Source organism: Hordeum vulgare, chromosome 3H (assembly GCF_904849725.1).
Source record: "Hordeum vulgare subsp. vulgare chromosome 3H, MorexV3_pseudomolecules_assembly, whole genome shotgun sequence".
NCBI classification, from domain to species: Eukaryota; Viridiplantae; Streptophyta; class Magnoliopsida; order Poales; family Poaceae; genus Hordeum; species Hordeum vulgare.
The window spans coordinates 594188523-594216413 of NC_058520.1; the positions used below are offsets into that span (position 1 = coordinate 594188523).

Here is a 27891-nt window from a genome sequence, read left to right on the forward strand (position 1 = left end):
CTAGGCATATAAGAATATTGCTTTTTATTTTATTTTTTCCTTACGTTGATTGAGTCACTTATATCTCCAATACTTAGGGCGCATCTAGATGAGCCTTGGCAGACCCTTAAAACTACCTCCATTCCAAAATAATTGTTGTAAAATTTATAATAAATTAGTATAAATTTAATACTAAACCAGCGACATTAATTTTAGGACGGAGGGAGTACTATATAGTACTATATAGTACTCCCTCCGTTCCTAAATATAAGACCTTTTAGAGGTTGCACTATGAACTACATACGGATGTATATAGACATATTTTAAAGTATAGATTCACTCATTTTGCTTTGTATGTAATCTTTTAGTGCAATCTCTAAAATGTCTTATATTTAGGAACGGAGGGAGTAGCATTTTCTAAGTTTGGACAAGATGTTAAATGCATGGTAAATTATTCGGGCGAGAGCTGAACTGCACAAGTAAGCGAACGTTTCAATCTAGGCTGGTAATCGAAAATCCGGCGGTTGTTCGCAGACCCTGTAATACACTTGTAGTCTTGTAGACCCTGTACCTGTCCTATGCCCCCCGGAAAAAAATGGCAGTACCAACCTGTTAATGAGCTGGACGCAGCATGGGCAGCTAGCTCAACTCAAGTACACCATGGAAGAAAACATGGTCGAGTTTCCACAATCCCCCGACTTTTCTGTGGAAGAAAGACGGAAGGAGACGACGGGTTAGGCCGCACCGGAGAGTGACGTCCGGTGGCATGCACGATACCGATACGTACATACGCCATGTCGCCATGCCGTGCACCTTCCGTTCCGTTTTGCCGGAGTCAAAGTAGCTACGCTGATTAAGTAGGCAGGGCGCAACACGTACGACCACGTACGCATGCGGACCTCTATAAAATGGGGGCGTGGTGCAGCTCCATAGGCACACACCCGCTCTACCGCAGCATTGCATAGCATTTGAGTACCAGATACTCCATGTGTGCAGCAATGGCTAGAAAAGATGTTGCCTCCATGTTTGCAGCTGCTCTCTTCATTGGAGCGTTCGCTGCTGTTCCTACGAGTACGTGCTTGACGTTTCTCTCGTGCTCTTGTAGTATTTTCTACCGTATCTGCTTTGCATGCATGCACCTGCTGCCGGTCATTCACGTCGACTACGCCTACGACAGGTAATAAACGGATGCCACTCTTATCTGAGTACTTATCTTATCCGCATGCGCGCATGCAGGTGTGCAGTCCATCGGCGTGTGCTACGGCGTGATCGGCAACAACCTCCCCTCCCGGAGCGACGTGGTGCAGCTCTACAGGTCCAAGGGCATCAACGGCATGCGCATCTACTTCGCCGACGGGCAGGCCCTCTCGGCGCTCCGCAACTCCGGCATCGGCCTCATCCTCGACATCGGCAACGACCAGCTCGCCAACATCGCCGCCAGCACCTCCAACGCGGCCTCCTGGGTCCAGAACAACGTGCGGCCCTACTACCCTGCCGTGAACATCAAGTACATCGCCGCCGGCAACGAGGTGCAGGGCGGCGCCACGCAGAGCATCCTGCCGGCCATGCGCAACCTCAACGCGGCCCTCTCCGCGGCGGGGCTCGGCGCCATCAAGGTGTCCACCTCCATCCGGTTCGACGAGGTGGCCAACTCCTTCCCGCCCTCCGCCGGCGTGTTCAAGAACGCCTACATGACGGACGTGGCCCGGCTCCTGGCGAGCACCGGCGCGCCGCTGCTGGCCAACGTCTACCCCTACTTCGCGTACCGTGACAACCCCGGGAGCATCAGCCTGAACTACGCGACGTTCCAGCCGGGCACCACCGTGCGTGACCAGAACAACGGGCTGACCTACACGTCCCTGTTCGACGCGATGGTGGACGCCGTGTACGCGGCGCTGGAGAAGGCCGGCGCGCCGGCGGTGAAGGTGGTGGTGTCGGAGAGCGGGTGGCCGTCGGCGGGCGGGTTTGCGGCGTCGGCCGGCAATGCGCGGACGTACAACCAGGGGCTGATCAACCACGTCGGCGGGGGCACGCCCAAGAAGCGGGAGGCGCTGGAGACGTACATCTTCGCCATGTTCAACGAGAACCAGAAGACCGGGGACGCCACGGAGAGGAGCTTCGGGCTCTTCAACCCGGACAAGTCGCCGGCATACAACATCCAGTTCTAGTACGTGTAGCTACCTAGCTCACATACCTAAATAAATAAGCTGCACGTACGTACGTAATGCGGCATCCAAGTGTAACGTAGACACGTACATTCATCCATGGAAGAGTGCAACCAAGCATGCGTTAACTTCCTGGTGATGATACATCATCATGGTATGAATAAAAGATATGGAAGATGTTATGAATTTGTGATCCATATGCCTCCAGCCATGCCGACTTACGCATCATCGATCCATCATCAGCTGGTCACGCGACGATGAGTCCGCTATGCCGGCCGCTCGATCGCCAGATCTCCGGGGCGACTAGTTACATTCCGTCGGGTCAAAGGGTTTGCGAGCATGGTACGTAAGATGGGGTAACCAGCAGCAATCGCGACGAGACACGAACGCGGCGTCTTAATTTGCCGTATGTGGCCGCCAGCGTCGGCCACAGAGAGAGAGAGAGAGAGAGGAGTGAAGTGCATCCTAGGTCGTCAAAAGTTTTTCTCAAAGAAGAAGATCCTTGAAAGTACAATTTTAGATATGTAGGTCGTTTTCTAATTAAAAAAGGAGATGTAGGTCCTTGAATTAGGAAAATCATGCATCTTATCGCTCTTCAGAGTGTAATATATGTACCATTTAGATTCTCAAGCTATTTTGAAACTGTCACAGAGGTCCTCGAACTATTTCAGAGGAGTGACGTAAATATACACTTATTGCACTTCAAAGAATCTTTGAGGACCTAGGTGACATTTTTTATTGTTCTAGGACCTACGTGACATCTTTGAATTAGTTTAAAGACCAATGATGCATTTCACTCTAACGAGATGGTATGGTTGCCGAATTTACATCAGGGATATTTGTTTTCGGTACTGATTCTTAATTCATGACAATAGTAAGAGCATCTCCAATAGCGGCGTCCCAAAAAACGCGCGCGGTAAACTGAACTTTTAGCGCGCGCGGGACGAAATCGCGCGCTTCAGCAGACGCGGAAAAATAGCGCCGGGGTAAAGTATTGCACGCGCGGTAGAAAGCGGACGGCCACGCGCTAGATTTAGCGCACCGCTTTCAGCGCGCCTATAAAATGCGGCGCTCGCAACACGGCTCCCTATAGCCACGCGCCCTCTGCCGCTGTCTCTGCCGCTCCCTCGCCGCTACCTCTGCCACCATGCCGCTGCGCTGCCGTGGATCCACGGGCTATCGCGGCGTCCGCGAACGTTGCTCCAGCGTCTACTACGCCGAGATCAGGTCCGGTGACGTCCGCCTCAGCCTCGGCACCTTTGAAACCTCGCACGAGGCCGCCCGCGTGTACGACGCGGTGGCGTGGCGCCTAGAGAGGCCTCGTGCGTAGATGAACTTTCAGGATGTCTACACACGCAAGCGGGTGTAGGACCTCGCCCCTCCGTCTGGTCTGATAACAGACCAGGACCGCGAGGAGCACCGTCGGCGGCAGCGCCGGCTCCTCGTCGCCGAGGAGGACGAGCGAGCCATGGCGGAGTGCCGTCGGCGCCACCCGGAGGACGTCGCTGCCGAGAACGCCTTCTGACCCGAGAGAACGGCAAGGCGTCGCGAGGAGCGGCACGACAGGCGTCGGCGCAAGTTACTCGCTATATCGCAGTGCGTGGTCATCAACAACAGTTGGACGTCCATCTTCACTTCTGACGATGAACGTTCGGAGGACGCATGGCTATCTACCACGGACAGCACCCACGGTGACGACTGAGAGTAGTTTTATCTATCTATGTAGTTTATTATCGTATTGGACTAGTTTTATTATCTATATTATCGTGTTGGACTAGTTTATTATCTATATTAACTATGTATCAAATCAGCATGTTGGATTTATTTTGCGTTTTAATTTGCAGGGTTTGCTGGAGCGCCGCGCACGCGCTAAAATATGTTACGGTCGCTGGAGCCAATGCTCGTCGATGCGTTAAAAGAAAACTAGGCGCGTACTGCAAAACCGTTTTTTGGGCACCGGTCGAAACACGCGCGTTGGAGATGTTCTAAGCCAGCCCATTTCTGCGCTTAGGTTTTCTAAGCTTATAACTATCGTTGTAGGTCCACTTCACTTCGGGTTTTCATTTCATTTTTTCCTTTTGTTTTCTTAGTTTTTTAACCAGCTTTCTTTGGTTTTCCCTTTTTTACATTTTTCTTTAGTTTTGTTTGTCTTCATTGGCTTTCTTGTTTTTTCTTTCTTTGTTATACTTTGTTTTCTTTTGTTTCTTTCCTGTTTTCTTCGTTTGCTTTGGCTCTTTTGCTTTACTTTTATTTCTTTGTCGGTTTTTCTTGTTCTATTGGTCTTCCTTTTTCTTTTTTCACCACATGTCTAATTTTTTCATAAGTATTATACAGTTTGTTGTTTGTTTCTTATGAAAAGTGTTTCATAGTTTAAATTTTAAAATATTAAAATGTTCCATAATTGAAAAATGCGAAAATGTTGCCAATTTCAAACCGTGTGCATAAATTTAAAAAATATTCATTTTTGAGAACATAATTTAAAATTCCGAAAAATCTTCCCACATTCTAATTTTGTTCAGAAATTTAAAAAACAATCATGTTTTGAAAGTATTCAAGCAATTTCAAAAATGTTCCCACTTTTAAAATGTTCAGAAATTTAAAAGATGTTCATGCTCCCAAATACAATTTAAAGTGTTTCCACTTTCAAATTTTGAGCACAAAGAAACATGAAGATTTGTCGCTAATTCAACAAATATTCTGAAAATTCAAAAAATGTTCTATCTTTCCAAATTTATTTTCAAATTCGAAAAGTTCATGTTTTCAAATTTCTTCGCAAATTCAAAAAAAAAACTGTTTTGGAAAAAAATATCATTTTAAGAAATGATTCTTTTTACAGACAATGTTTGGAACATTTGGGACAATGTTTGTATTTCAAAAAAAAAGTAATCCTTTAACATTTTGTTCAAACTAGTAAACATGCCCGTGCAACGCACGTCTTGATCAAAACAGCCCATTAAATTTAATATGAATATTGAATTCTGAATTCATATTCTAGAAATTTTGAAAAAATGATAGAATACTATAGCATGAAGATCTCTGCCTCTCGAAAGGTCAAGTTTAATACAAACCCCATTACTCATCATTTTACTATGTTATGTGAGGATCAATCAGGCCAAAATAAATCTAACCCATTTAGAAATCACAAAACTATGGTAAAGATTTCATGAAGTCCTCTTGGGTTAAGGTAAAAGAAAAATTGTGGGAATGTGAAAGAACAGATCTAAAGTGGACAACATATTGAATTAATGTGAAGATAACAATCGGAATCTAACTTTCTCTTCTACAAGTTATAAATTGTGTAATCTGAAACATGTAAACTATGCAATTTAAAAAGTGCTAGTTCTGTAGAGCAACCGAAATGGCGGCGGCACCCACATCCTCGCTGGCTACGGCACGACCCTCATGTCCCCGCCTATTGCGGATGCACTCGATACCCGTGTCAGTGCATAGTGGAACCGAGACTTCCGCATCCTCAATGGTGGCAGGTACCCGCGCTTCTCCCCATTAACAATAATCCTGTTTTCTAAACCAACCATTACAAAACATAATATCAATTGAACAAACGGTTCACTTTTATGCAAGTCTATTCAGAGTACAAGTACTTTCCTTAGCCTTTTGAGGATGTCTATAGGGGGAAAAGATCGCAAACTGCAAACGCAAAATACTTGAGTTTCCATGGTAACCGGAGTGACCCATCCTATGTGTAATTAAACTTCAAAGGTGTTTTTTAGAAAGAAAATTATTCGATGCAGATGTCAAATACAGATACCGAATAGTCAAGTTACTTGGCATCATAGTAATCAAATTCACATAATGAACATCATGGAGGTGCTAAGAAAAGTGATTCCATTAAGTATTGCGATATGAAGTAGTTGTGCTAGCTAAGATATTTAAGTGTAAGAAATGAACACGGTTCCTTGCAAACTCTATACACAACATGACTGTTGTACGCTAATGAACTTTAGCTCCTCCTTTATCCATTTTAGAGTCCTTATACCTAAAAATAAAAACACATGGTTATTGTTCATGCATGAAAATCTGATGGTTCTCCAAGGGGGAGAGGTAATCAAACAACAATTCAGGAGCTATTATCAATATGAAAATATCAAATAATAAGAAAGAAGAGAATATTGCTTACAAAAAATAATTTTGTACAATATGAATTCATGATATCTGCATCCTCACTTTTGGCACAAGTAGATCATCTTTTAGTTGACAACTTTAACAGAAGTATTGTTAGGCCGCAGATTAAATTTACTTAACTGTTTAACACTCATGGACGCATATCCCAACTGCAAAAGAAAAGGAAGAATAGTTGCTGCAGCTGATTGTTGCACCTGCATATATGTATAGAACAGGAAACAAATTTAGTCTGGAAACTGACTACTCATTTCTCCTCAAACCAAATAAAAGTGAAAGGATCATGGGTATATTTTCCCCTATTGACATGTTTAAATTGCTGTCAAAAAAGAGAGAATAGACTCACCCGACTCAGCAACAACGACCAAAGAATACATCTGCAAATACTCCAGGAATAAGGGCACAAGGATAGTGTCATACATGATTTATCCAGTTACAACTAACTTATTCTGAATTTTCTGAAACCCAAAAGCCAATCTAAAACATTTTTTTAATAAAGTACTGCACATTGTAAGTGGATTGAAGGTGTACCTTACAGGATTGAAGGTGTACCTTATTGCACCTTGAAGTGCAGTTTGGATCACTTTCACAGGGACGATGATATCATGAGTACTCTACCATCCTTGATCATGTCAATTTACTGATAATATGCCCGAGACATTAATTAGAGAGCAATCACAACATAAATTTATAAACATTTGTAGCATCAAAGATTGTTGCACAACTGCACACCATGCTATTTCCATACTCCAACGATCACAAAGTAATCTCATATAGAGAATACAGAGAAAACCCATTTTTCACACACCCTAATATGACCAGAAATCACATACGGGGAGCAAATCGTCATCTAGGAAATAGACTAAGAAAACCCATTTTTCACACACCCTAATATGACCAGAAATCACATACGGGGAGCAAATCGTCATCTAGGAAATAGAATTAGTCTGCTACTTACCTTTATTGGCTCACCATTACCAATGCTCTTCTATGCTGTCAACAGAAAAAAGAATTTCGAACCCAAAGCTCTCTCCATTCCCCATGGCTGGAGGTCTCCCCGACCCGAGAACATGCCTCTGCCACCAGATGACCCGTGCTCCGCGTTCCTCTCTGTCGAAGCTCCCTGTTCCCCGCCAGTCCATTGTCATGGGCTCACGGTGACCCCGATGGGGCAGAGGAAGGGAGAGAGGGCGGAGATGTACCTCAACAGCACCGGTGCCCTTGCTCGGCCGCCGTCGTTCGGATCCAAATCGCCGCCACCGCAGTACCGATCCAATACAATAGTCGGAGCTCTCGACGCCAGAGTCACGGTGGCAACGACTCTGAATTAATCGGGTGTGGAGTTTCCTAATAAGACGTCATCGTGATTATAGTTTCCTAATTAATCGGGTGTGGAGTTTTATATTTTTCTCCGCGGTGGAGCACGGTCAGTCAATGCAAATTGTTAAGTGCACACAGAGAATGGATTAGGTGAAGGCTAGCCGTTAGATTGAATTTAGTGGACCTAATCATTCGATGATAATAGATCCGTGTACGTTTTATTGGGTGTATATAAAAAAGTTCTTGTTTGCTTGTTTATTAGTAGTATATAGATGTTGAGCCGTTGTCGCCCGTTTCTTACGATGCAAATAGAGTACAAGAGTCTGCTTGTCGCAGCAGCTAGCACAGTGCGCATATGACTTAGAGGTGGTGGCACTCTTAGGTTTCGGCATTTTTTTCAGCTCGCGGACGCCTGCCGGCCCAGGCGAGCCGCACCCTTTTCAAAACGCCGACTCCTTGACGCAAAGAGCGACACATAGGAGGTCCCGGAATATGTTGCCTTGCCTAATTCAAAAGAGGTATTGCAGGCGAAGTTAAATGATAATAGGCCGCACGGCCTTTGTGAAGAATTTATTTACTGTTGTAAGAGTAGAAAATTATTTTTTGCTAAAATAAGATACATAATTAATTCCACCTCAATGGATATAAGCTTTTTTTGGAGGGAAGTAAATGTCTATTTTGTGGCTACGATTTGAAAAATTAATGGGCATATATATCTTATATTTATTTACTTTATATATGAAAATATTTTTAGTATATTACCTATTAACGTTGGTGAGTACTGAATACACATTCATTACACACCAAATTTTATAGCTCTTTCTCTATATATAGCCCGCATCCTTCTGTGCTTTCACACAAATATATCTGCAAAGCTTTCGTTGTCAGCCTGAGCTAGAGCACCAACAATGGCGAAGCCTAATATCCTCCTCCTTGTGGCCATAGTAGCCATCCATCTCACTGCCACCGCTGCCACCCTGTCCAGGACCGCTGCCCCAACAGCCACGCCGACGGCGTACGAAATGCTAGGGCGGTATGGCTTCCCACCCGGCATCCTCCCGAAGGGAGTGCGTGACTACGAGCTCCGACCGGACGGCTCCTTTGAGGTACACTTCCCTGATGAATGCAGATTTCGTGTTGACGGCAAGTACGATATCCACTACAACAGTCGGGTTGCCGGGAACATCCATAATGAAACAATCAACGGCATCGAAGGAATTAAGGTGAAGGTCTTTATTGCGTGGATAAACATACGGGAGGTCGGCCGCGATGGCGATGAGCTCAGTCTGCATGCCGGGGCAATATCCAAGTCATTCCCGGTCGATGTTTTCTCCTCTAGCCCTAAGTGTAACTGAGGCTCGACTACAAGATCGACACAATGCCTCTTCAATCATGTCATGTCCCTTGACGTTTTCTTCAATCACGTCGCTTGATGTTTTCTTCTTTCTTCGTAGAACTGATTATGCACGTTGATGCTTGATTTGCAATCCCGTGCCATCTAACCAATTCATGTACTCCCATTGTAGTATGGGCTAAGACTGAATGATATAAAGAAGTGCCTTTTGTTTGTATTGCAAAATTCATCTGTGAGATTTCAATTAACGAGATGTTGGACGGGCGTATGCGTTATCTGATCGCAAAAGGCATTAATAGTATAGTGAAATATAAGATATTTCTACTTTAACTTAATTAGCTCTCAACATCATCTTAGATATAATTGGATTTTTTTATCTTGAAGAGAGCTTACCACATTTCCTTGTGGTATATCACCCCACCCTTACAGGAGTAAAACCAGACCTGTTGTATTAGACAATCAGAAAGTCATCTTGCTAAGGCCTCACAGGAAAAACGCACAAGAACATCAATTGTAGCCTATGAAAAGAAGTATAGATCGAAAGGACTCAGGGTGAAGACACGCGAACGAAGATGACCAAATACTAGATCCATACAGATCCACAAACACTAGCACCGATTGAATCTCATGAGATCTGTCGCAGACACATCACCACATGTCCTTCGATGATGCTAAACACATCACCGAAACGAAGGCTAGGGGGGACCTTATTCCATCTTTAGGAAGCCAACGTCGTATCGTCTTCCTGATCAAAACATAAACTCTAAACAAACTAAAAAAATCCTTAATTAAGATCCCTCCCGCCAGGATTTTGGGATTTTTAGTTCGGAGCTTCAGGATTTTTTTTATTTTAGAAAACAGTGTGTTAATGGGCTGATTCAATTTCATTCCTCAGTATGTTGGCCAATTGGCAAGCGGTACGTTTGTCCACATGGGCTGATGGGGCAGCCAAGATTGTTTTAGAATGTTTGCCACAACAAGCATGCCTCCAAACAATGAGTTGATTAAATTTAATTTCTCTAAAAAAATTGAATGCAAGTGAGATCCGTGTGAAGAAGGCTAAATCCAAAATCACTAATTAAGAAGTACTCTCTTCAAAGATCACAACACCTCTCCAGGTCACGACAAGTGACGCATTGCATGTGTACCACTTGTCGGAACATGAAAGTTTTTTGTTTTTTCGTAGATCTGTTATTTCAAAACATTTTGTCTCCTAAACCGTGCAGTCAAATTTTGAACCGTTTTCACCGTTGGATTTTCTCGCGTCGAGATCTTTAAAACTAGATCCATGTTAATAGGTTTTGACGACCTTTTTTTACGAAAACTGGATGAAAAAACCAGATGAAAAACTATGCCTCTTGCGGAAGTTAAAAAATATGTTTATTTTTCATTTTCGAGAGGCGTTGAAGCAAATCTATGCCTCTCGGTGGAGCAAAATCGTGCCTCTCGTGAAAAAAACGTATTTTTTTTCATTTCTGAGATGTACGGCCGCGCCTCTCGCGGAAGAAAATCCATGTTTGTCGGAAGCAAAACCGTGCCTCTCGTGAAAGAAAAATACAGAAAACACGTATTTTTCGTTTCCGATATGCACGGTCGCGCCTCTTGTGAAAGCAAATCCGTCCATACAGCAGAAGTAAAACAAATTTATTTAATCTTTCATCCAAAAATTAAGAAAGATCGGTGAAAAAGCGGAAGATAGAAAACCAAAAAAACCCATCTAAAAAGACCAAATCATGTGCGTAAAAATGAAATAAAAACAAAATTTAAACTGAATAGCCGAAATATGACACGTGATGACGGCTAAGAACACGCCAAGTAACAATGTATGAGAGTGATCGTTAGAAGGCTTCCGAAGAAGCACTCCTCATATAGTTGCTCCTGTGTAAATCATATTCCGCATGTAAGGCTCACTGTGTCAACCTAAACAGGCATTTCACTGTGCTCAAGACATTGTGGTGTTTCCTACTTCAGGCGAAATTATTAATTAAAAGTACTCCTCTTACACATTACTTCCGTCCTTTCAGGTTATGATAAGTGACACATTTCATGTGTGTCACAGAATCTATCCTTTTTACGTAGATTTGTATTTTTAAAATGTTTTACCTCTTCAACCGTGAATCCAAATCTCGAACCATTTTCATGACTGGATTTTTCGCGTCGAGGTCTTCTAAACTAGATCCTATGTTGATAGGATTTGGTGAACATTTTTCAGAAAAAAACAGAAGGAACAAATTGTGTCTCTCGTGAAAGAAAAAAAACACGTGTTTTCCGTTTTTGAGAGGCTCTATCGTGCATATCATGGAAGGAAAATCATGACTCTTGAAAGTAAAAAAGAAAAAAGCATTTTTTTCGTTTTCGAGAGGCACGGTCATGCCTCTCCCGGAAGCAAACCCATGCCTGTCCCGGTAACAATACCGTGCCTCTCGCGAAAGAAAAAACAAACAGAAAACACGCTTGTTTTTTGTTTCTGAGAGGCATGGTTGCGTCTTTCGCAAAAGTAAAACCGTGTCTCTCATGAAAGAAAAAAACAGAAACCACTTTTTTTGTGTTTCTGAGAGGCATGATCGTGCCTCTCGCAGAAGCAAAGTCGTGCCCTCAGGAAGAAAAAATAGAAAACTCTTTTTTTCAAGAGGCATGGACGTGCCTCGCGCTGAAGGGAAACCATGCTTTAAAAAAAACTAAGTTTTTTCATGCATTTGTTTCGATTTTTTTCAAAGCTAAGAAAGGCCGGTGGAAAACCGAAACACCGAATAAACTAGAAAACAAACCTCTCAAAAAAAAAGAAAACTCATGCAAAAAAATAAAAAAATAAAATCCAAATGTAATGCTCAAAGCGCGACAAAGTGGTGATGGTTGAGAACACGCCAAGTGACGACGTGTGAGAGTGATCGTTGGAAGGTTTTCGAAGGAGCGCTTGCCAACTTGTTGCTCTCTGCTTCAGGTGTTAATATTGTCTCGGTTTATTTGGGCTACTTCTGGTGTTAATATTGTCTCAGTTTATTTAGGCTACTTCTCTTCTTCTTCTTTCTTTTTCTATGGTAATTTTTTTTCATATCTTTTGTTTCTTCTAATTGTTTCTTATCAACTTTCCTTTTTCTATTTTGGATTCGTGACATCTTTGAAATTATTGATTTTTTAAACTATAAAATATTTAGAAATTCATGACATTTTTAAGCGCTTTAACTAAGATTTGAGAACTATTTTTAGTTCATGAACACTTATTATTTTTATAATTGGTTTAAATTCATGAAAAAGTGAAATTGATGAACATTTTTCAATTTCCAATTATATTTTGTACTGGCAAGCGTTTTTCACATTCAATTATTTTTATGAAGAAATGTGAACACCTTTTAAATTCGTGAACATTTTAATTTTCTGCAATATTTTAAAATTAGGTAATATTTTGCAATTATTGAAAAAAAATAGTGCATTGTTTTTAAAATTCAACAACATTTTGTAAAATACCGTTGCCATTTCTACAAAGTAATGCAGTTGCAAGAAGAAGAAAAAACAACTGAAAAAACAGTTCAGCCATTGCTAGCATATAATAGAATTGATCGAACAAAAAAACCAAAGTCCATTAAATGGTAAATGGTCCGGTTCACAACGCCAATGTGTTTGGTCAACGACCCGATCCCTGTGTCCGGAACAGGACGTCTAGTGAAATGTTTGACATCTGGCACAACTAAGGACCTATCGCAGTGCAACACTATTTGGCACTTGTACGTGACTACATGTATAATTTTGTGACCATATTCATCGTCTTAGTTTCAAAGTTCTACTTCGCCTTTGAACTCCTTTAATCGAGGGGACAACTATAGTGTTCGCCTTTGAACTACGTTCGCGTACGTGTCTGTTAGTTACGAGACATGACAGAGAAGAACAAAAATCTATCCAACCAGACCTCTCATATCTTTCCTATATGCCTGGATTGTCCGCAAACCCTCATATCCATCTTAAATATGGGAAGGATATGAGGGCTTGTGGACGCGTCCGAACAGTCTGCCACATAGGACGCGACCTCATCCTGAACCACCTTTTTCTTTTCTTTAAAAATTCCTTTCTTTCTCTTTCTTCCTCTACACCAATAACGTGCAAGTGATCGAAGATATGAGAAAGAAAATAAGGAATGTGGTTGCACGGATGGATGAATAGGGGACGCGCCCGGTCACTCCCCGAACGTTTAGCGGTCATATTTACAATATCCAGCTGTAGATGGTCTAATGCTTTTAGATATTAGTGTAATAAAAGGAGCCTACCCAGAAAATAGGGGCATGAGAAGAAATAAGAGTAAAGAACTAGCAGTCTTAATAAGATCATCTGATAGCTCTAGCAAAGTCAAGTCATATGTATGTCGATCACCATACTAATCGTTGTTTTTTGGTTCAGGCCCAAAATGAGGTCTTGTACACCCGCCATATAGGCCTTGGCCTCCATATTAAGAGGCCACTTCAAACCCAGCCCGTGAGCCTATAAATTTGTAGAGTGGAGGGGTTCTCGCACCAAACCCAACCGCTCGTGGAGGAGTGAAGTTTTGTGTCATTTTTTCCTCCCGCCATCAATGTAGTCGTCAGTATGTCTTCCACCTTGACTCCTGGCAATAGCACAACCACTCTGAGAAGAGAATCCACTAATGATAAATTACGTGTGCCACACCCATTTCCCAACCACATCCATCAATTCTAACCCCGTTTGCCGCTGGAGCATTCCCTTTTGCGTGTATATAAACTGGTCCGCCCACCCAGGATGCCACTGCTCACCTATGTTTGTCGATGGTGCCACACACACTCACATTTGCCATGTCAAGGCAGTGGAGCCCTCCTAGCAGATCTTTCCCGAGCAAGGCGACCGGGGCGGTTCCCCACTCCTCCCCCTTCCCGCGAGTCGCCGCCCCCCTTCCCCCTCGCCGCTGCCGTTGACGGGCGCGGTCGGGCGTTGCCCGCACGGCGCCCCGCAGTACGGCGGTGGCGACCCTCCCTTCTCCCCCCGTCGCTGGACCCCGGCTCGGGCGAGCAGTCCTGGCGACGGATCCCTTCGCCCGGCGGCGTTCCGGCGCGGATCTGACGGTGGCGGTGCGGAGGCGTTGCCCCTTGGCGGCAGTGACGGCCCATGGCTTGCGGCGGCCGGTGGTGCCCGGCTGGCTTATATCTAGGCCCTATGTCCCGATCTGGGTCGGGGCGGGCCTGCTGGGGGCTTCGGTGGGTTGTTCTCCGGTGGTTCTGGCGAGCTCCTCGCGACAGGGACGACGGATGTTGTGCCGCCACTGCTGCAGCTTGGCGGCGGAGCTTCACGGGCCCGTTCTGGGCTCGGCCGGACATTTGCTTTGGTGTGCCTTTGCTGCTACGCCCGGTCTGCTACTGCCTAAGCCGGTGGAGGTTGTTCCCTCCCTCGCGACTGCGGTGTTGTCGCTCCTTGTCTACGGGTGTCTCGTTTGGATCCGGCCGGCCTCGCTTCGTTGGCCGTGGTGAGACGACGGCGGTGTCCTCGTGACTGTGTTGGCGCATGTTGGTGGGTGGCGGATGTGGTGGAGCCAAAGGTTGGTTCTGGGTGGCTGGTGCGAGGGATCGGGAGAAATCCATGTCGGGTCTTACCAACACCAACGGGGTGACGCCTGCGGGCGCCGTCATCATTCTTGAAGGGCGTCGGGTGACCCTCTCCCCCACTACCCTCCGTGTACCGGGAGAAATCCTAGGATTTGTCCGGGCAGCAGCGTCGTCATCGTTGCATTCCTTCTTAAAGGTGTTGCTTGGTACACGACAACTCGATGGCTTTGGAGCGTGGTGGTTATCTTTGGTAGGCACAACGGTCGCGGGGTGCCGTAGCTTTCGTTGATCCGGCGTTGTTGGCATTTTTTTATCTTATTTTCTCTTGTATTTTCTTTTGGGCGTGCTTGTGCTGTTAGCCCCATCATTGATCGGAATGTTGTATCGGTTGGTTGCTATATCCATATAGCGGGGCAAAAGCCTATTTCGAGGGGTACAATGTTTTTAGCTTAGTCCCGCAACAAAGATACACATGTGTCACTTCTGCTTCGGTAGACCCCCTAAACACAAGGACGGTCAAGATTAATCGATCCTCTTCATAATAAAAGGCAAGATGGTAATATTCACGTATACACTGTATTTTTTGTCATACTCAGACATCCTCCTCTGCTGGGCACGCATTTTCATGTTTTCTCTATTTTTTAAACTGTTAAAAAAGAATGTGAGAAGCATGATACCATGCACCTTTAGGTATTATAAAGGCTGCAGTAACCAACTAGGCAACAAGACCTCACATGCTACAAAATTTTTTTATGCTAATAAACAACTCCAGAAACGCAGTATTCTCTGTTTTGTTTTATTTTTTTTCTTTATTTTTTCCTTTTTCTTTATTTATTTCCTTTTCCTTTCTAAATGCGTTAGCTTTTTAAATCTCACACCATTTGTTTTCTAAAATGATGATTTTTTTCAAGTTCGTCAATTTTTCTTCAAAATAGGTGATTTGTAAGCATTGTGGAAATCAAGTTGAGAGCAAGATTGAATTTTGTTCAATTGTTATTGATGAGATGGGGAAGAAAAAGGTTTTATTAGCCCATGACAAATGGGTCCCACCAGTCATAAATTTTAGAAGGCTTTGTTTGTAGTGGTTATGGGTTCGACGTGGACTCTGGAGCCTTCAAAATTTATAGCGACCCCATCCATAACGATTTTGATAATCCAAAATATGGCACATCTGTTAAAGTTGCTCTAAGCTAGTCAAGAAGAAACCAAAATTATTCAACCAGGCTCGGCAGTAGGCTCCAACTGGTGATTCTATGAGCCTACATCATTAAAGGTAGGATGGAGGTAACTGGAATATATAATACAAAAGTTGGAAAATCTATAATATTAATCCATATGGCACATCAGGAATGGCATAAGGGATAATGAACCACTACTGGAAAACGGGCCTTTGGCCGGGACCCTTTAGTCCCGGCCTGCCTCTGGGCCGGGACTAAAAGCCCGGCCACGTCGTCCCAATTCTCAATGCCTCCCTCGAGGCTTTAGTCCCGGTCCGTAAGGAGCCTTTAGTCCCGGTTCGTGTCCCAAACCGGGACTAAAGGGCTACGCGGTGGGTAGTGGTGGTGGCAACCGTTCGTATCCCCCTTTAGTCCCGGTTGGTGGCTCAACCCGGGACTAAAGGCCTAACACGTGGCCTGCCGTAGGGGTGGCAACCGTTGGTATACCTCTTTAGTCACGGTTGGTGGCTCAACCCGGGACTAAAGGCCGGCAAACGGTTTGCATCCCGCGTCGTTTCGGGCGATGAAAAGCACGAACCGAAGCAGAGTCGCCATTTCTTCGTTTCTTCTTCTCTCTCGCTCTCGCTCTGTTCTTCTCCTCTCTTCTTCCCTTCTCTTCTTCCACCATGCCAACTCGCTTTGGAGAGGTGCTCGCACATGGCAAGACCAAGCTCGATGTCGTGTACACGAACGAGAGCAGGGAGATGTTGTATTTTCTTGAACAGTTGAAGGAACGATGGCTTCACGCCGCAATGGATCATGAGAAGTTCTTGGGCTTGATCTGGAGTACACGGCCGATCAACGCGGTGTTGCCGTCATCCAACTATGCTTCGCACACCATGTCTTGATCTTCCAATGGGCGAGGTAAGTTTTGAGGCTTTCTTTGATCCAAGGTAATGACATTGTAAGTTTATTTGTTTCAATCATAGTTGGTTCCCTTCAAATAGTTGTAGTGAAACAATTTTGATTAGTTGAAGGGGAACACAATATGATTGGAATAGTGTTCCATAATCTGAAAAATCGTATTAGAATCAACTAGTGTTTAATATGTTCCATTGGAATCATAGTTGGTTCGCTTCAAATAGTTGTAGTGAAACAATTTGATTAGTTGAAGGGAACACAATCTGATTGGAATAGTGTTCCACAATTTGAAAAATCTGATTGGTTCAATATGTTCCATTGAAATCATAGTTGTAGTGATACAATTTTATGTGGTGTTCTTTGATCCAAGGTTATGAAAATTGCATATAGCTAGTGATCTCTCTAGGTTCCATTGGATAGCAATATGATATGTCATAGTCATGAAAATTGCATATAGCTAGTGATCTCTCTAGGTTCCATTGGATAGCTATAGTGATCTCTCTAGGTTCCATTGCATATGTTCTATTTGAATCCTAAAGATAATTTTCTCTTTAGTTGTAGTGAAACATGTTTCCTTATTGCAGCAGTATGTAACATTTGTTCCATTTTAATTTGTTTCTGTTGCAGTAGTGACAAGCATTGTCCAGAACTCATGGACTTCCTTCGCAGCGGCATCACTTTTTCTACCGTTGACATAACGAACGACAAGCTGAAGATGAGGTACATCTTCGGTATTGAGATACCAACGGGTTGCCTCATTGATCTCCAAACGGTATTCAGGCTTCGACATGTCAGGACTTCGATGGCTCATATAGCAGTTGCCTTGATCGACGAGGAATATGGTGATATGGAGACCAATTTCCCAAAGTCTCAGCACAAACTTTGGGAGAAGGCCCCACTTGATCGTATCAACATTGAGTATGCAGCAAAAGATGCATACGTTTCATACGAGTTGTACCGCAAGATTCGAGTCGTCAACTATGGCCAGCGTCACCTCGAATAAGGTGGACATTCTGATTCGAGTCGTCAACTATGGCCAACGTCACCTCGAATATATATATCTATGATAGCTATTATTATGTACTGTTTGGACTAGTATCATGTACTGCTTGGACCAATTTATATATGTCTAGTTTCTGTTTGTGCCATTATAGTTTCCAAATTTGAATGGTTTAGCCCTTTCTAACTTCATTTGCTACTTTTGAATGGTTTAGCCCTTTCTAACTTCATGGTATCATGCATTTCAACCACATATATATACAAAAAGTCTTCAGTTCAAATAAGTTCAAAAAATGAAATCCCTTTTGTAATAGATCTGTTTTTGATTAAAACAATCATTTAAAAATGAAAGACCATTAGTCCCACGTGGCGTGCAGCGGAACCACGTGGCGTGCAGCGGAACCACTTTTGTTGTGGGGGTCGCTTTTCCTTCTTCTCCTTGTGCTAGATATTTGTTATGCATTAGGGAAAGAAGGAATAGCGACCATCATCGACGGTCAAAAAATCAGGTGAGGGAGTGTCCACCATACATGAGAGAAGAAGAATGCCGACTGTTGTTGTGGGGGTTGCTTCTCTTTGTGCTAGATATTTGTTATGCACTAGGGGAAGAAGGAGTAGCGACCATCATCGACGGTCAAAAAATCAGGTGAGGGAGTGTCCACCATACATGAGAGAAGAAGAATGTCGACTGTTGTTGTGGGGGGTCGTTTCTCCTTCTTCTCCTTGTGCTAGATATTGGTTATGCACTAGGAGAAGTAGGAGTAGCGACCATCATCGACGGTTGAAAAATCAGGTGAGCTAGTGTCCACCATATATGAGAGAAGAAGAATGTCCACCATATACCATAGGTGAGCTAGTGTCCACCATATATGAAACTGTTGAAATTTTGTGATGTGCCTTTGAATGGTGCATTTTGAACACACAAAAAGTATGGAGTTCAAATAAGTTCAAAAAAATGAAATCCCTTTGTAAGAGATGAGTTCTCGTTCGAAACGCTGATACTTCGAGAGAGATTGTCCGTTTTGTACACGAAGTGCATCCAGTTTTTGTCGTAGCCCTCTCAACTTTTTAACACATGCTATGTGGGTGAAATGATGATAGCATGCCAAATTTCAACATTTTCAGAATTCATTTGTAGTGCTTTTCAATTTCAGGGTCAACTACCTCAAAAAAAAATAAGTTAATAGTTTGGATAGTCAAAATAATTACTTTTGAAAATAGAAAATAGTTTTGCATTATTTATTCAATTTCAAACACTTTTCATTATCATAGTTTTGTCAAATTCTCAAATATGCAAAAAGAATTTTAATAAACATAATTTTTAATTGAAAATAACAAAATAGTTAATAGTTTGGATAGTCAAAAATAATTACTTTTGAAAATAGAAAATAGTTTTGCATTATTTATTCAATTTCAAACACTTTTCATTATCATAGTTTTGTCAAATTCTCAAATATGCAAAAAAAAATTTAATAAACATAGTTTTTGAAAATAACAAAATAGTTAATAGTTTGGATAGTAAAAATAATTACTTTTGAAAATAGAAAATAGTTTTGCATTATTTATTCAATTTCAAACACTTTTCATTATCATAGTTTTGTCAAATTCTCAAATATGCAAAAAGAATTTTTAATGAACATAGTTTTTAATTGAAAATAACAAAATAGATAATAGTTTGGATAGTCAAAATTATTAATTATGAAAATAGAAAATAGTTTTGCATTATTTTTTCAATTTCAAACACTTTTCATTATCATAGTTTTGTCAAATTCTCAAATATGCAAAAAGAATTTTTAATAAACATAGTTTTTGATTGAAAATAACAAAATAGATAATAGTTTGGATAGTCAAAATTATTAATTATGAAATTTGAAAAAAATTGAAACTATATGAGAATTTATAGAGAAAATTCAACCTAAATACAAAGTGAACTCACTTTGAATTCAGGTTGAAATTTCTCCATAATTTCGAATATAGTTTCAATTTTCAGTGAGTTTAGGCCCGTAAGCCTGCTTTAGAGATGAGCTCGATGGAGAAGCTGCGACGGGGCTTATAAACAAGTGTTAGTCCCCCTCGCTGGGCGAGGTGGGACTAAACTTATCGTGCCTGCCGAGGAGGGGCTTTAGTCCCGGTGCGTGGTTCCATCCGGGACGAAAGACCCCCCCTTTAGTCCCAGTTGGAGCTCCGAATCAGGACTAAAGGCCCATGCTTCCCGCCTTCTGGTCTGTCGAAAAAGGACCTTTATTCCCGGGTCGTGGCTCCACCCGGGACTAAAGGGTGTCTTTAGTCCCGGATCGAGCCCCGAACCAGGACTAAAGATCCACCTATATAAGCGGGAGTTAGAAAATTTCCAACCCAAATCGTATTTCCTTCTCTCCTTCTTCCTCGTTCTCTTGCCCGGCGCGGCACAGCGACAAACTCGACGACGCCGTCAGGCTGCCCGCCGTCCTGCTCGCCGCCGCCTGCCGTTCTCCTCGCCGTCGCCGTCGTCCTCCTCGCCGCCGCCGTCCTCCTCGCCATGCGCCGCCGTCCTCCTCGCCATGCGCCGTCGACACCTCCGGCCGGTAAGCCCCCCGCCCCCTCCTCCCCAACACTCCGGCCAATAGAAGAAAAGAAGAAAAAGGAGAAGAAAAGAATAAAAAGGAGAAGAAAAGAAGAAAAAGGAGAAGAAAGGAACAAAAAGGGGAAGAAAGGAAGAAAAAGGGAAGAAAAGAAGAAAAAGATTTGTTTTGTCATTTAATTCCTATTGTTATTAGGTTTGTGCTAGATTATTAGGGTTAGTAATATTTAAAATTAGGAAAAAGGATAATAAGAAGAGGAGGAGAAGAAAAGAAGAAAAAGGAGAATAAGAAGAGGAGGAGATGAGAAGAAGAAAATAGAAGAAGAGGAGAAGTAGAAGAAGAGAAAAAATTAGAAGAGGAGGAGAGGAGAAGTAGAAGAAGAGAAGAGGAGAAGTAGTAGAAGAAGAGGAGAAGTAGAAGTAGAAGAAGAAGTAGATGAAGAGGAGAAATAGAAGAAGAGGAAAAATTAGTTTAGGGTTACAAGAAGAAGAAATATTGTATAGTGTATATGCTTAAGTGTTAATAGTGTTTCTTAGATTATTGCTTAATTTTGCTATTGTATATGCTTAAGTGTTAATAGTTTAATTTTGCTATTGTATATGCTTAAGTGTTAATAGTTTATTTTTAGCAAGAAAATTAATAGAACTAGTTTATTTTTTTAGTTCATTTTACGATGCCTATCCCGCATCCTCGTCGTCGACTCGGCGGAGGACACCTGCTTGATCAGAGGGGGCCTGTCCGGGACTGGGCTCCGCCCGGCTGGTATTGGGAGGTGCTACCTTCCGGGGGGCGTAGGTTGGTGAGGAGCCAGCCCGTCGTTGACCCGATCCTTGTTTGGTGGCGGTCGCGTGGGCCAGTGAGGGTGCCGAGGCTTCCGGACACCGCAGAGGTGGTACGTCACCGTGTCAGCGAGGAGGATGAGCACGTCCGTCGCTACATGGTTGCGTTGGAGGGCAGGTTCGAGCATACCTGGCAGGTTCTTCGGGGATCTCACTGGAGCTATGATCCTGTGATGGTTCCTTCTCTTTGGGTGTCCACCGCCCGCGCCGATACCCGTCGGGCTACTGTTCTAGATGTATCAGTGATGCTATATGTATGATAGTATTCGAGGAGTATTAGTGATAATATTCGACGATGAACGGACAAAAAAGATGATGTATTTGCTTATAATTAAATGCATGCTAATTTGAATACTACTTTATTTTACGATTTGGTTTTTCTTATTGAATGCTCAAATTGGAAAAGTACTCCTACTTTGAATACTATGCATAAATCTAGGAGTCCCGGGTGGAGCCACGACCCGGGACTAAAGTTGTTTTGGAACGGAGTTCCTGATAGAATAATTCTTTTTTGGTACAAAGGTTAAGAGAATCCGTTTTTTGCAGAACTATGGATCCACATATCAGGAACCTCGAAGAGGAAGAACTTCTCGAAGATATAATCAAAGACGGCCCCGACGTTGAACCAGCTGAATCTCCGTCATTATATCTAAACCCCTCCGGATATGTAATGGAGGTCGACCGACACGAAGATGAATCCGATGGGGCAGGAGATAGGTCCAATGACGGAGAAGGTGATAGCTCCACTGATGGAGAAGCCGGTGGAGAAGCCGGTGAAGAAATAATAAAGTCCGGCGAGGTATACATATGAAGTTCGACAATCACTTGTAATATGTGAAAAATATTGGAGATAGCTCTATATTGTATACATATATATTCATTTGACGAATGTTTCTCCCTCTTAGGCCCCCACATCGAGCAAAGCTACGAAACGAGGCTCGACTAGAAAGTTGGATGCACGGACGCATTACACCTTTGAGGTGATATTGCCTACGGGAGAACCCAAGCTTCCTAAGAATGCTGCTGACACATTCAAGAAGCAATGCGGAGTTCTCGTTAGGGATCACGTCCCGAACAGCGTTCGGGAGTGGAACAAGCGCAAAGGGGCAGCCGATAGTGACTATGTCGCCGAAAGGTACAAAGATAATCTTTGGAATGATCTCATGTCACATTTCAACCTGCCAGAATGTGAGAATGAAGACGCCGCAGACAAACTAAGGGCCAAAGTCAAGCAGTGGACTCTAAAGAAGATGGTCGAACTGTTCCGTAGCTGGAAGAAGAAGCTATGGAAAAACTATCTGAAAACAAAGAAAGTGCCAGTATTCGAGGGGTATCTAGCCAAGCAGGCGAATCACTGGAAGGCATTTCAAGAGTACAAGGAGTCAGAAGATGCCCAGGCATTATCAGAAAAGAACAAGATAAATGCCGACAAGAAGAAATATCACCACAAGCAGGGGCCAGGGGGCTATGAGACTGCCATCCCAAAATGGGATAAGAAAGAGCAAGATCTGCTAGATAAAGGCATCGTACGTGAACCACTCCGTGATGAGTGGGAATTGAGAGCAAGAAATTGGTTCCTTGCGCATGGTGGTTCGTACGACGAAGAAACAGGGGACCTCATCTGCAGTGACGGTCTTAGGATACCTAGGGAGAATTGGAAAAGGATAGTGAAAGAAATTAAGGAGGGAAAAAGAAAGTTCACTGCAGATAGAGAGAAAGATTTGCTCACACTGGTCCTCGGCAATGACGAACATGGAGGACGAACGCAAGGCTTCGGTCCTTCTTACCCGTGGTGGCTTGGGTTTCCCAGAGACCAAGACACTTACAGAAGCCGAGAGAGAGCAAAGAAGCGGCAGCAGGATGAGGAGAATGACAAGTTCAACCAGTTGCTTGCCAGGATTAACGAGCAACAGAAGCAGATTGATGAGCTTAGAGGAGTAGCGCGCTAGGAAGATCCTGCACTTGATATTACCGCCGCCCCATCTAAGCGGAAAAGCAGCGTGGCTGAATCTGAGGCCCCGCCCGACGATGCATGAAGAATGATAGAGGGCGGTCCCGGCTACCCCGTGGATGGAATCAAGGAGTCAACATCATGTGAACTCCATCAGAAATTCAAGAACATATCCATGAAGGTGGCCGTCGGACAAGCTTTACCTTCTGGCCCTGATGCACGCTGGCATGGCCGTGAGATTCCAGCTGGCTTTGCTAAAGTCGGGGTGGATGAAATCATGACGGGGTTTCATGATATGGAGCTCGACATAGCTGGACCCGAAGATGAGAGGACACTTGGAGAAGTACTGGGTGGAGTCATCCTATGGGACAAGAACTACATCAAGCTTCCAGGCTCGGCCCCAAGGACAACACCGCCTCCGAGTCTTCGCAGGTCACCTACACCTCCATTACCTCCAAGCCCTCCACATGACGTCGGCCAGCACAACACGAATCCATCTCGATCACCGCCGCCGGACTTGGGTCGTCCGTCTCCGCCGCCGCCCGCTCCGGATACTAAGCGGGAGCGTGCCACGAAGAACGCTCCGCCGATGATTTTTAAGCGACGGAGCCCCCCAAAGCGCAAACGGTCGCCCCTTCCAAAGGTACCTCATGTTAATCTTCCTATCAGACCTTATGATCGTACCCCCGAGGAAAACGCCAGGATAACAAAGGAACATCATGATGCGCAGATGAAAAAGAAGGAACCCGAGCCCCGCCCGGAATACACCGAGAAGCAAATAGCATATGCAAAATACTTCACGACCCTTCCATCACACTATGACTTACACCATAAGCCTGATGACTATACACGCACATTGCAGAAGGAAGTGAAAAAGAGCAGATCACGTGCAAGTGCAAGTGGGAGCAAATCAAGTTCAACTACAAGCAAGAAAAAATCAGACGTTCCTCAGCTTGGACAACAGGCCAAACAGTCGATCCCACCCCTCAAGGTGTTAACTGAGAATGTTCCCCCTCCGGTGTAGGGGCAAGCTTTTGAAATAGCAAAGAAGTGGGCGGCTGAATGGGGTGTCTCGGTTGAAGATGTTTTGGCTTCCCAAGACGACAGGTTACCCAAGGCTGTGGTAGCCCCTAAGCCACAGTTTGTCATGGGAGAGCCTTTGATCAGCAAAGATGATCTCCCAACAAATATGCGTTACTTGCATACATGGTACTTAAGTGAATCAAAGAATGGGAGAACGATGATCGTGGTGAGTGTCCCACGGGAGTACTACGGCCGCCCCGAAGAAATCCATATCGAATTTGATGAACTCTTCCAGATGTACAATGGCGACGCCCTCGACAAATCGCTTATGAGTTGCTATTGTCTGTAAGTTTTTCAATTCGTTGTCTACATATAACTTGTTTAGTTATTTCAATTCATTGTCTATATATAACTTGTACTCTATTATGCAGAATGAAGATTCTGGATTGTAAAAGTAAGAACATCCTAAATATTGGGTTTATTGACCCAGATAAAATACATATAGTGACGCTAACTGATAAACCCAAGGAGAAGGAGGAAAACCTTCTAAGGTTTCTAACAGATCAAAATTTCTGTGACCACATACTGTTTCCATACAACTTCAGGTGAGGGTCTTTACTCTGTTGTGTCCATTCACTTATAAGTGTAATTGATAAGTTACTGACACACACATATATATATACATGTGCAGCTTCCATTGGATTCTATTGGACATTCAAATTGATAAGGGAAGAGTTGATGCCTCCGACCCATTATCGAGACCCTTGGAACAGTTCCAAAGCCTGCAGGACATGCTCCAAGGGTAATTTCAATCATTCTTGCGCTCTATCGGTCTCTTTCGATGATTTTTCTGATATATCAATTAATGAAAAACTTAGCAAATCATTATCTTTGTCGGGCAGGGTTTGGAAGCGGTTCAAGTGCATGACTCCCGGTAACTTTCCTGAGAAGCTGACCTTTAGAGCGGCTCGGGTAAGTAGTAGTATGATATACTTCTATTTTCAATACATTTATGATGCTAGATTATTATTTTGAATATATATATTCTATTCTCGTAAAGTGCGACCAGCAGCCACGGGGGACGCATCTATGCGGATACTATATTTGCGAGACCATTCACACGTTTACCTCTGAGCACAAGGATCACAGATTCGACGTAAGCAATGAACATTCACACCTCTATTTTTACCCGTCATTCTTTGTTATCATGATTGATATTCATATTCATCTCCTCTTCTTATATAGTACACGGCCATGAGGACGAAGGTCCTACCAAAGCAACGCGCGATTGCTGTTGCAGAGGAGCTTGCGACCTTTCTGAGGACGGAAGCTATAGATGACAAAGGACGATTTAGTGTAGCTAGGGGCCATTACTGATGTTCGTCCATATAATCGAATAGACGGGCTCTAGTCCCGATAATTCAGATCTCCATATAGTTGTATATATATGCTCGCTTGTAAGATAAGTTAATCTTATATATATATATATGCATAATTATTTCTATTTAAATTATATGAAAACTAATTTCCGAACACCAAACGAGGCATCACGTTAATCTCCCGAACACCTAAACCCTAAAACCCTAAAACCCAAAAATAATTTCATTCAAAAAAACCCAAAAATAAGCAAAATCTGAAACTCTTTAGTCCCGGTCCGTGTAACGAACCGGGACTAAAGTTCCTGCCCCTGGGGCGCTACGAGGTGCCCACGTGGAGCACCTTTAGTCCCGGCTTGTAACAGGGCCGGGAGTCCCGCCCCTTTAGTCCCGGTTGGTGAACCGGGACTAAAGTCCCTTATGGGCCGGGGCTAAAGGCCCCGTCCCCACTAGTGAACCGAAAATGAAAGAAAGCGAAGTCTCTCCAACACTTCAAACCAGCTGGATTGTTCATACATGCATGTTTATTCACTTTCTTTCATTTTCGACCTCCTCTTTTCATGGGTAAGGCTTTTTAGTATAGAGTACATACTTGCATGTTTACTCATCGGATTATGACACTGGTTTAGAGATCGGTTGGACATAGACGACAAAATAGAAAAGATTTGAAAATCGTGCCATGGGTCTCCTTTGTTTTCTGCTGCACAAAGTTTTGGTTGTTGTCATGTCTGCTTCACAAAAGGCCAGTGTTTATAGTCAGAAAGGAGGAAACTGACAGTTCTTCTTAGGCTTTCTAGCTTGTCATACTATTTGGCTACACTCCGGGTGCCGAGCAATTTGGTGCGCCTAATGTGTGATGTGTGCCTTCATCAGTGGTTATAGTTAAAGCATGCATGCAGTACGTTGTACAAAATGGCTTTAGCATAAAATGCCAAGATATTGTAGCCTTTTTTCTCCAACAACTGAAAGATGGCTAAACATTGGTAAGACAGTCAACGATTGGATGGTGTGTACATGCATGTTGGTTGGAACCTGGAAGCAGAATGGCAGAGATCAAGGCTACCATCAGTGGCGGACCCCAGCCTACTAGGTCAGGGTGGCCCAACAATCCATACACTAATGAAAAATATTTTTATTTTTTATTTGATTTGATTTGCTATAGCATGGCCACCCACTTACTATTACAACCTGGTATAGCCCCCACTCGACCGACTTGGGGGGGGGGGGGGGGGGGGATGAAACTCTACCAGTCGGTAGCAGGGCCCTCGCTCTCTCTTGCGCAATGGGGGTGGTGCGGAGCCCCGCGACGTGAGGTGGCTGGGCCGATCTGGCCTTGGCGGCGTGGCGTGCTTCCCTTCCTTGGGTCGCGGCGGCGCAACGGTCGTCTCTGCTTCGGGCGATGAAGGTTGCAGGCGCGGGGGACGGCCTTGCCTCAGGCAGCGGTGTCGGCTGTGTTCGGCGACAAGGACCCGATCTGTGGCGATTAGCCATCTGAACTCGGATAGGTGGTGGTGGCATGGAGGGCCTGATGGATGGATCGACATCATGCATGGTCTGGCCTCCGGTCAGATTTTATCTGGTTGGTGCGGCCTGCTCGCTGTGGGGCAGCTCAGATCGGTGGCGACCCGTGCACACGCTAGATGAAGATTCGTCGAGTGGATCCTAGTGAAAACCTTGTTCCTGGCTTGTTGCCAAGAACTGCGATGGCGAAGCTCTTTTGTGTTGTTCCATTATTGAAGGCATCACCATGGAGAAGCTCAAAACCTATATCCTCTATCTCCAGGGAAAACTCTAGATCAGTCGATCAGATGATGACGGTGCTCTTGTGTCGTTACCTTCTTGGGAGCGTCATTCTAGGAGGTGTGTAGAGACTCGAGGGACGACTGGGTGGCTTCTGCGGTGGGGTGGCAGTTCCTGTAACGCATCGACAAGGTGGAGTCTCGATGACATGGTGCTGCAGGGTCTCGACGACGGATGTGTGATAATGAACGCGCGTAGGGTGGTAGCGTTGTCTGACACCGTGATGGCATCTATGGCAGGCCTGGTAAGGTGGATGCATCAGTGCCTGCTCTGAAGATGGATCGATGGAAGACGATGGTGATGTTTCCTACAGCGTGCGCATGCGGTGCCCGTTAAGAGTGTGCCAGACCGATATGTGACCTAGACCCAGCAATTCAGCTTAGCTGGGGCCTCTCGCTTTAGATGTTGTGCTTTGATATGAGACATGGGTATACCTCTTTATAAAATAGATAGGAATATCGACATATGCCGTCTGGTTGTAGACATAATACTTTGTAAGGTATTGTTAAATAATTAATAAAATGGTTGTATGGATCATAAACCTGAAGTAATTTGGCTCATACGAACAGTTCACTTAGTATAAGGGTGTTTTCCAAGTATTTCAACGGATGTTAGGCGCGAACAAACCGGTGAGTGAAGACCATCGCTTTAAATCTGGTCTTGGCAAGGACGACGAGTGCGCATGTACCGTCGATCGATCGGCCGGTTGTTGTCGCGGCCGTGGATTGGCACGCGCCAGCTGACGCATCAACCTCTGACCAGC

The 27891-nt window shown here is 44.0% G+C and overlaps 2 protein-coding genes across 2 annotated transcripts; both read left to right on the forward strand.

The window, feature by feature from the left end:
* Nucleotides 1-914: 914 nt before the first annotated feature.
* Nucleotides 915-2332, forward strand: LOC123445462 (glucan endo-1,3-beta-glucosidase GII). Its single transcript, XM_045122445.1, has 2 exons — nucleotides 915-1050; nucleotides 1216-2332. The coding sequence occupies exons 1-2, from the start codon at nucleotides 966-968 to the stop codon at nucleotides 2145-2147; spliced, it is 1017 nt and encodes a 338-aa protein (XP_044978380.1). The 5' UTR covers nucleotides 915-965; the 3' UTR covers nucleotides 2148-2332.
* Nucleotides 2333-8479: 6147 nt separating this feature from the next.
* Nucleotides 8480-9154, forward strand: LOC123445464. The gene has a single exon (XM_045122447.1). The coding sequence runs from the start codon at nucleotides 8513-8515 to the stop codon at nucleotides 8957-8959; it is 447 nt and encodes a 148-aa protein (XP_044978382.1). The 5' UTR covers nucleotides 8480-8512; the 3' UTR covers nucleotides 8960-9154.
* The last annotated feature ends 18737 nt before the right edge of the window (nucleotides 9155-27891 follow it).

Coding starts and splice junctions, on each gene's coding strand:
- LOC123445462 (XM_045122445.1), top strand. CDS start 966: ATGTGTGCAGCAATGGCTAGAAAAGATGTTGCCTCCATGTTTGCAGCT. Junction 1,051..1,215: donor GTTCGCTGCTGTTCCTACGA/GTACGTGCTTGA, acceptor GCGCGCATGCAG/GTGTGCAGTCCATCGGCGTG.
- LOC123445464 (XM_045122447.1), top strand. CDS start 8,513: ATGGCGAAGCCTAATATCCTCCTCCTTGTGGCCATAGTAGCCATCCAT.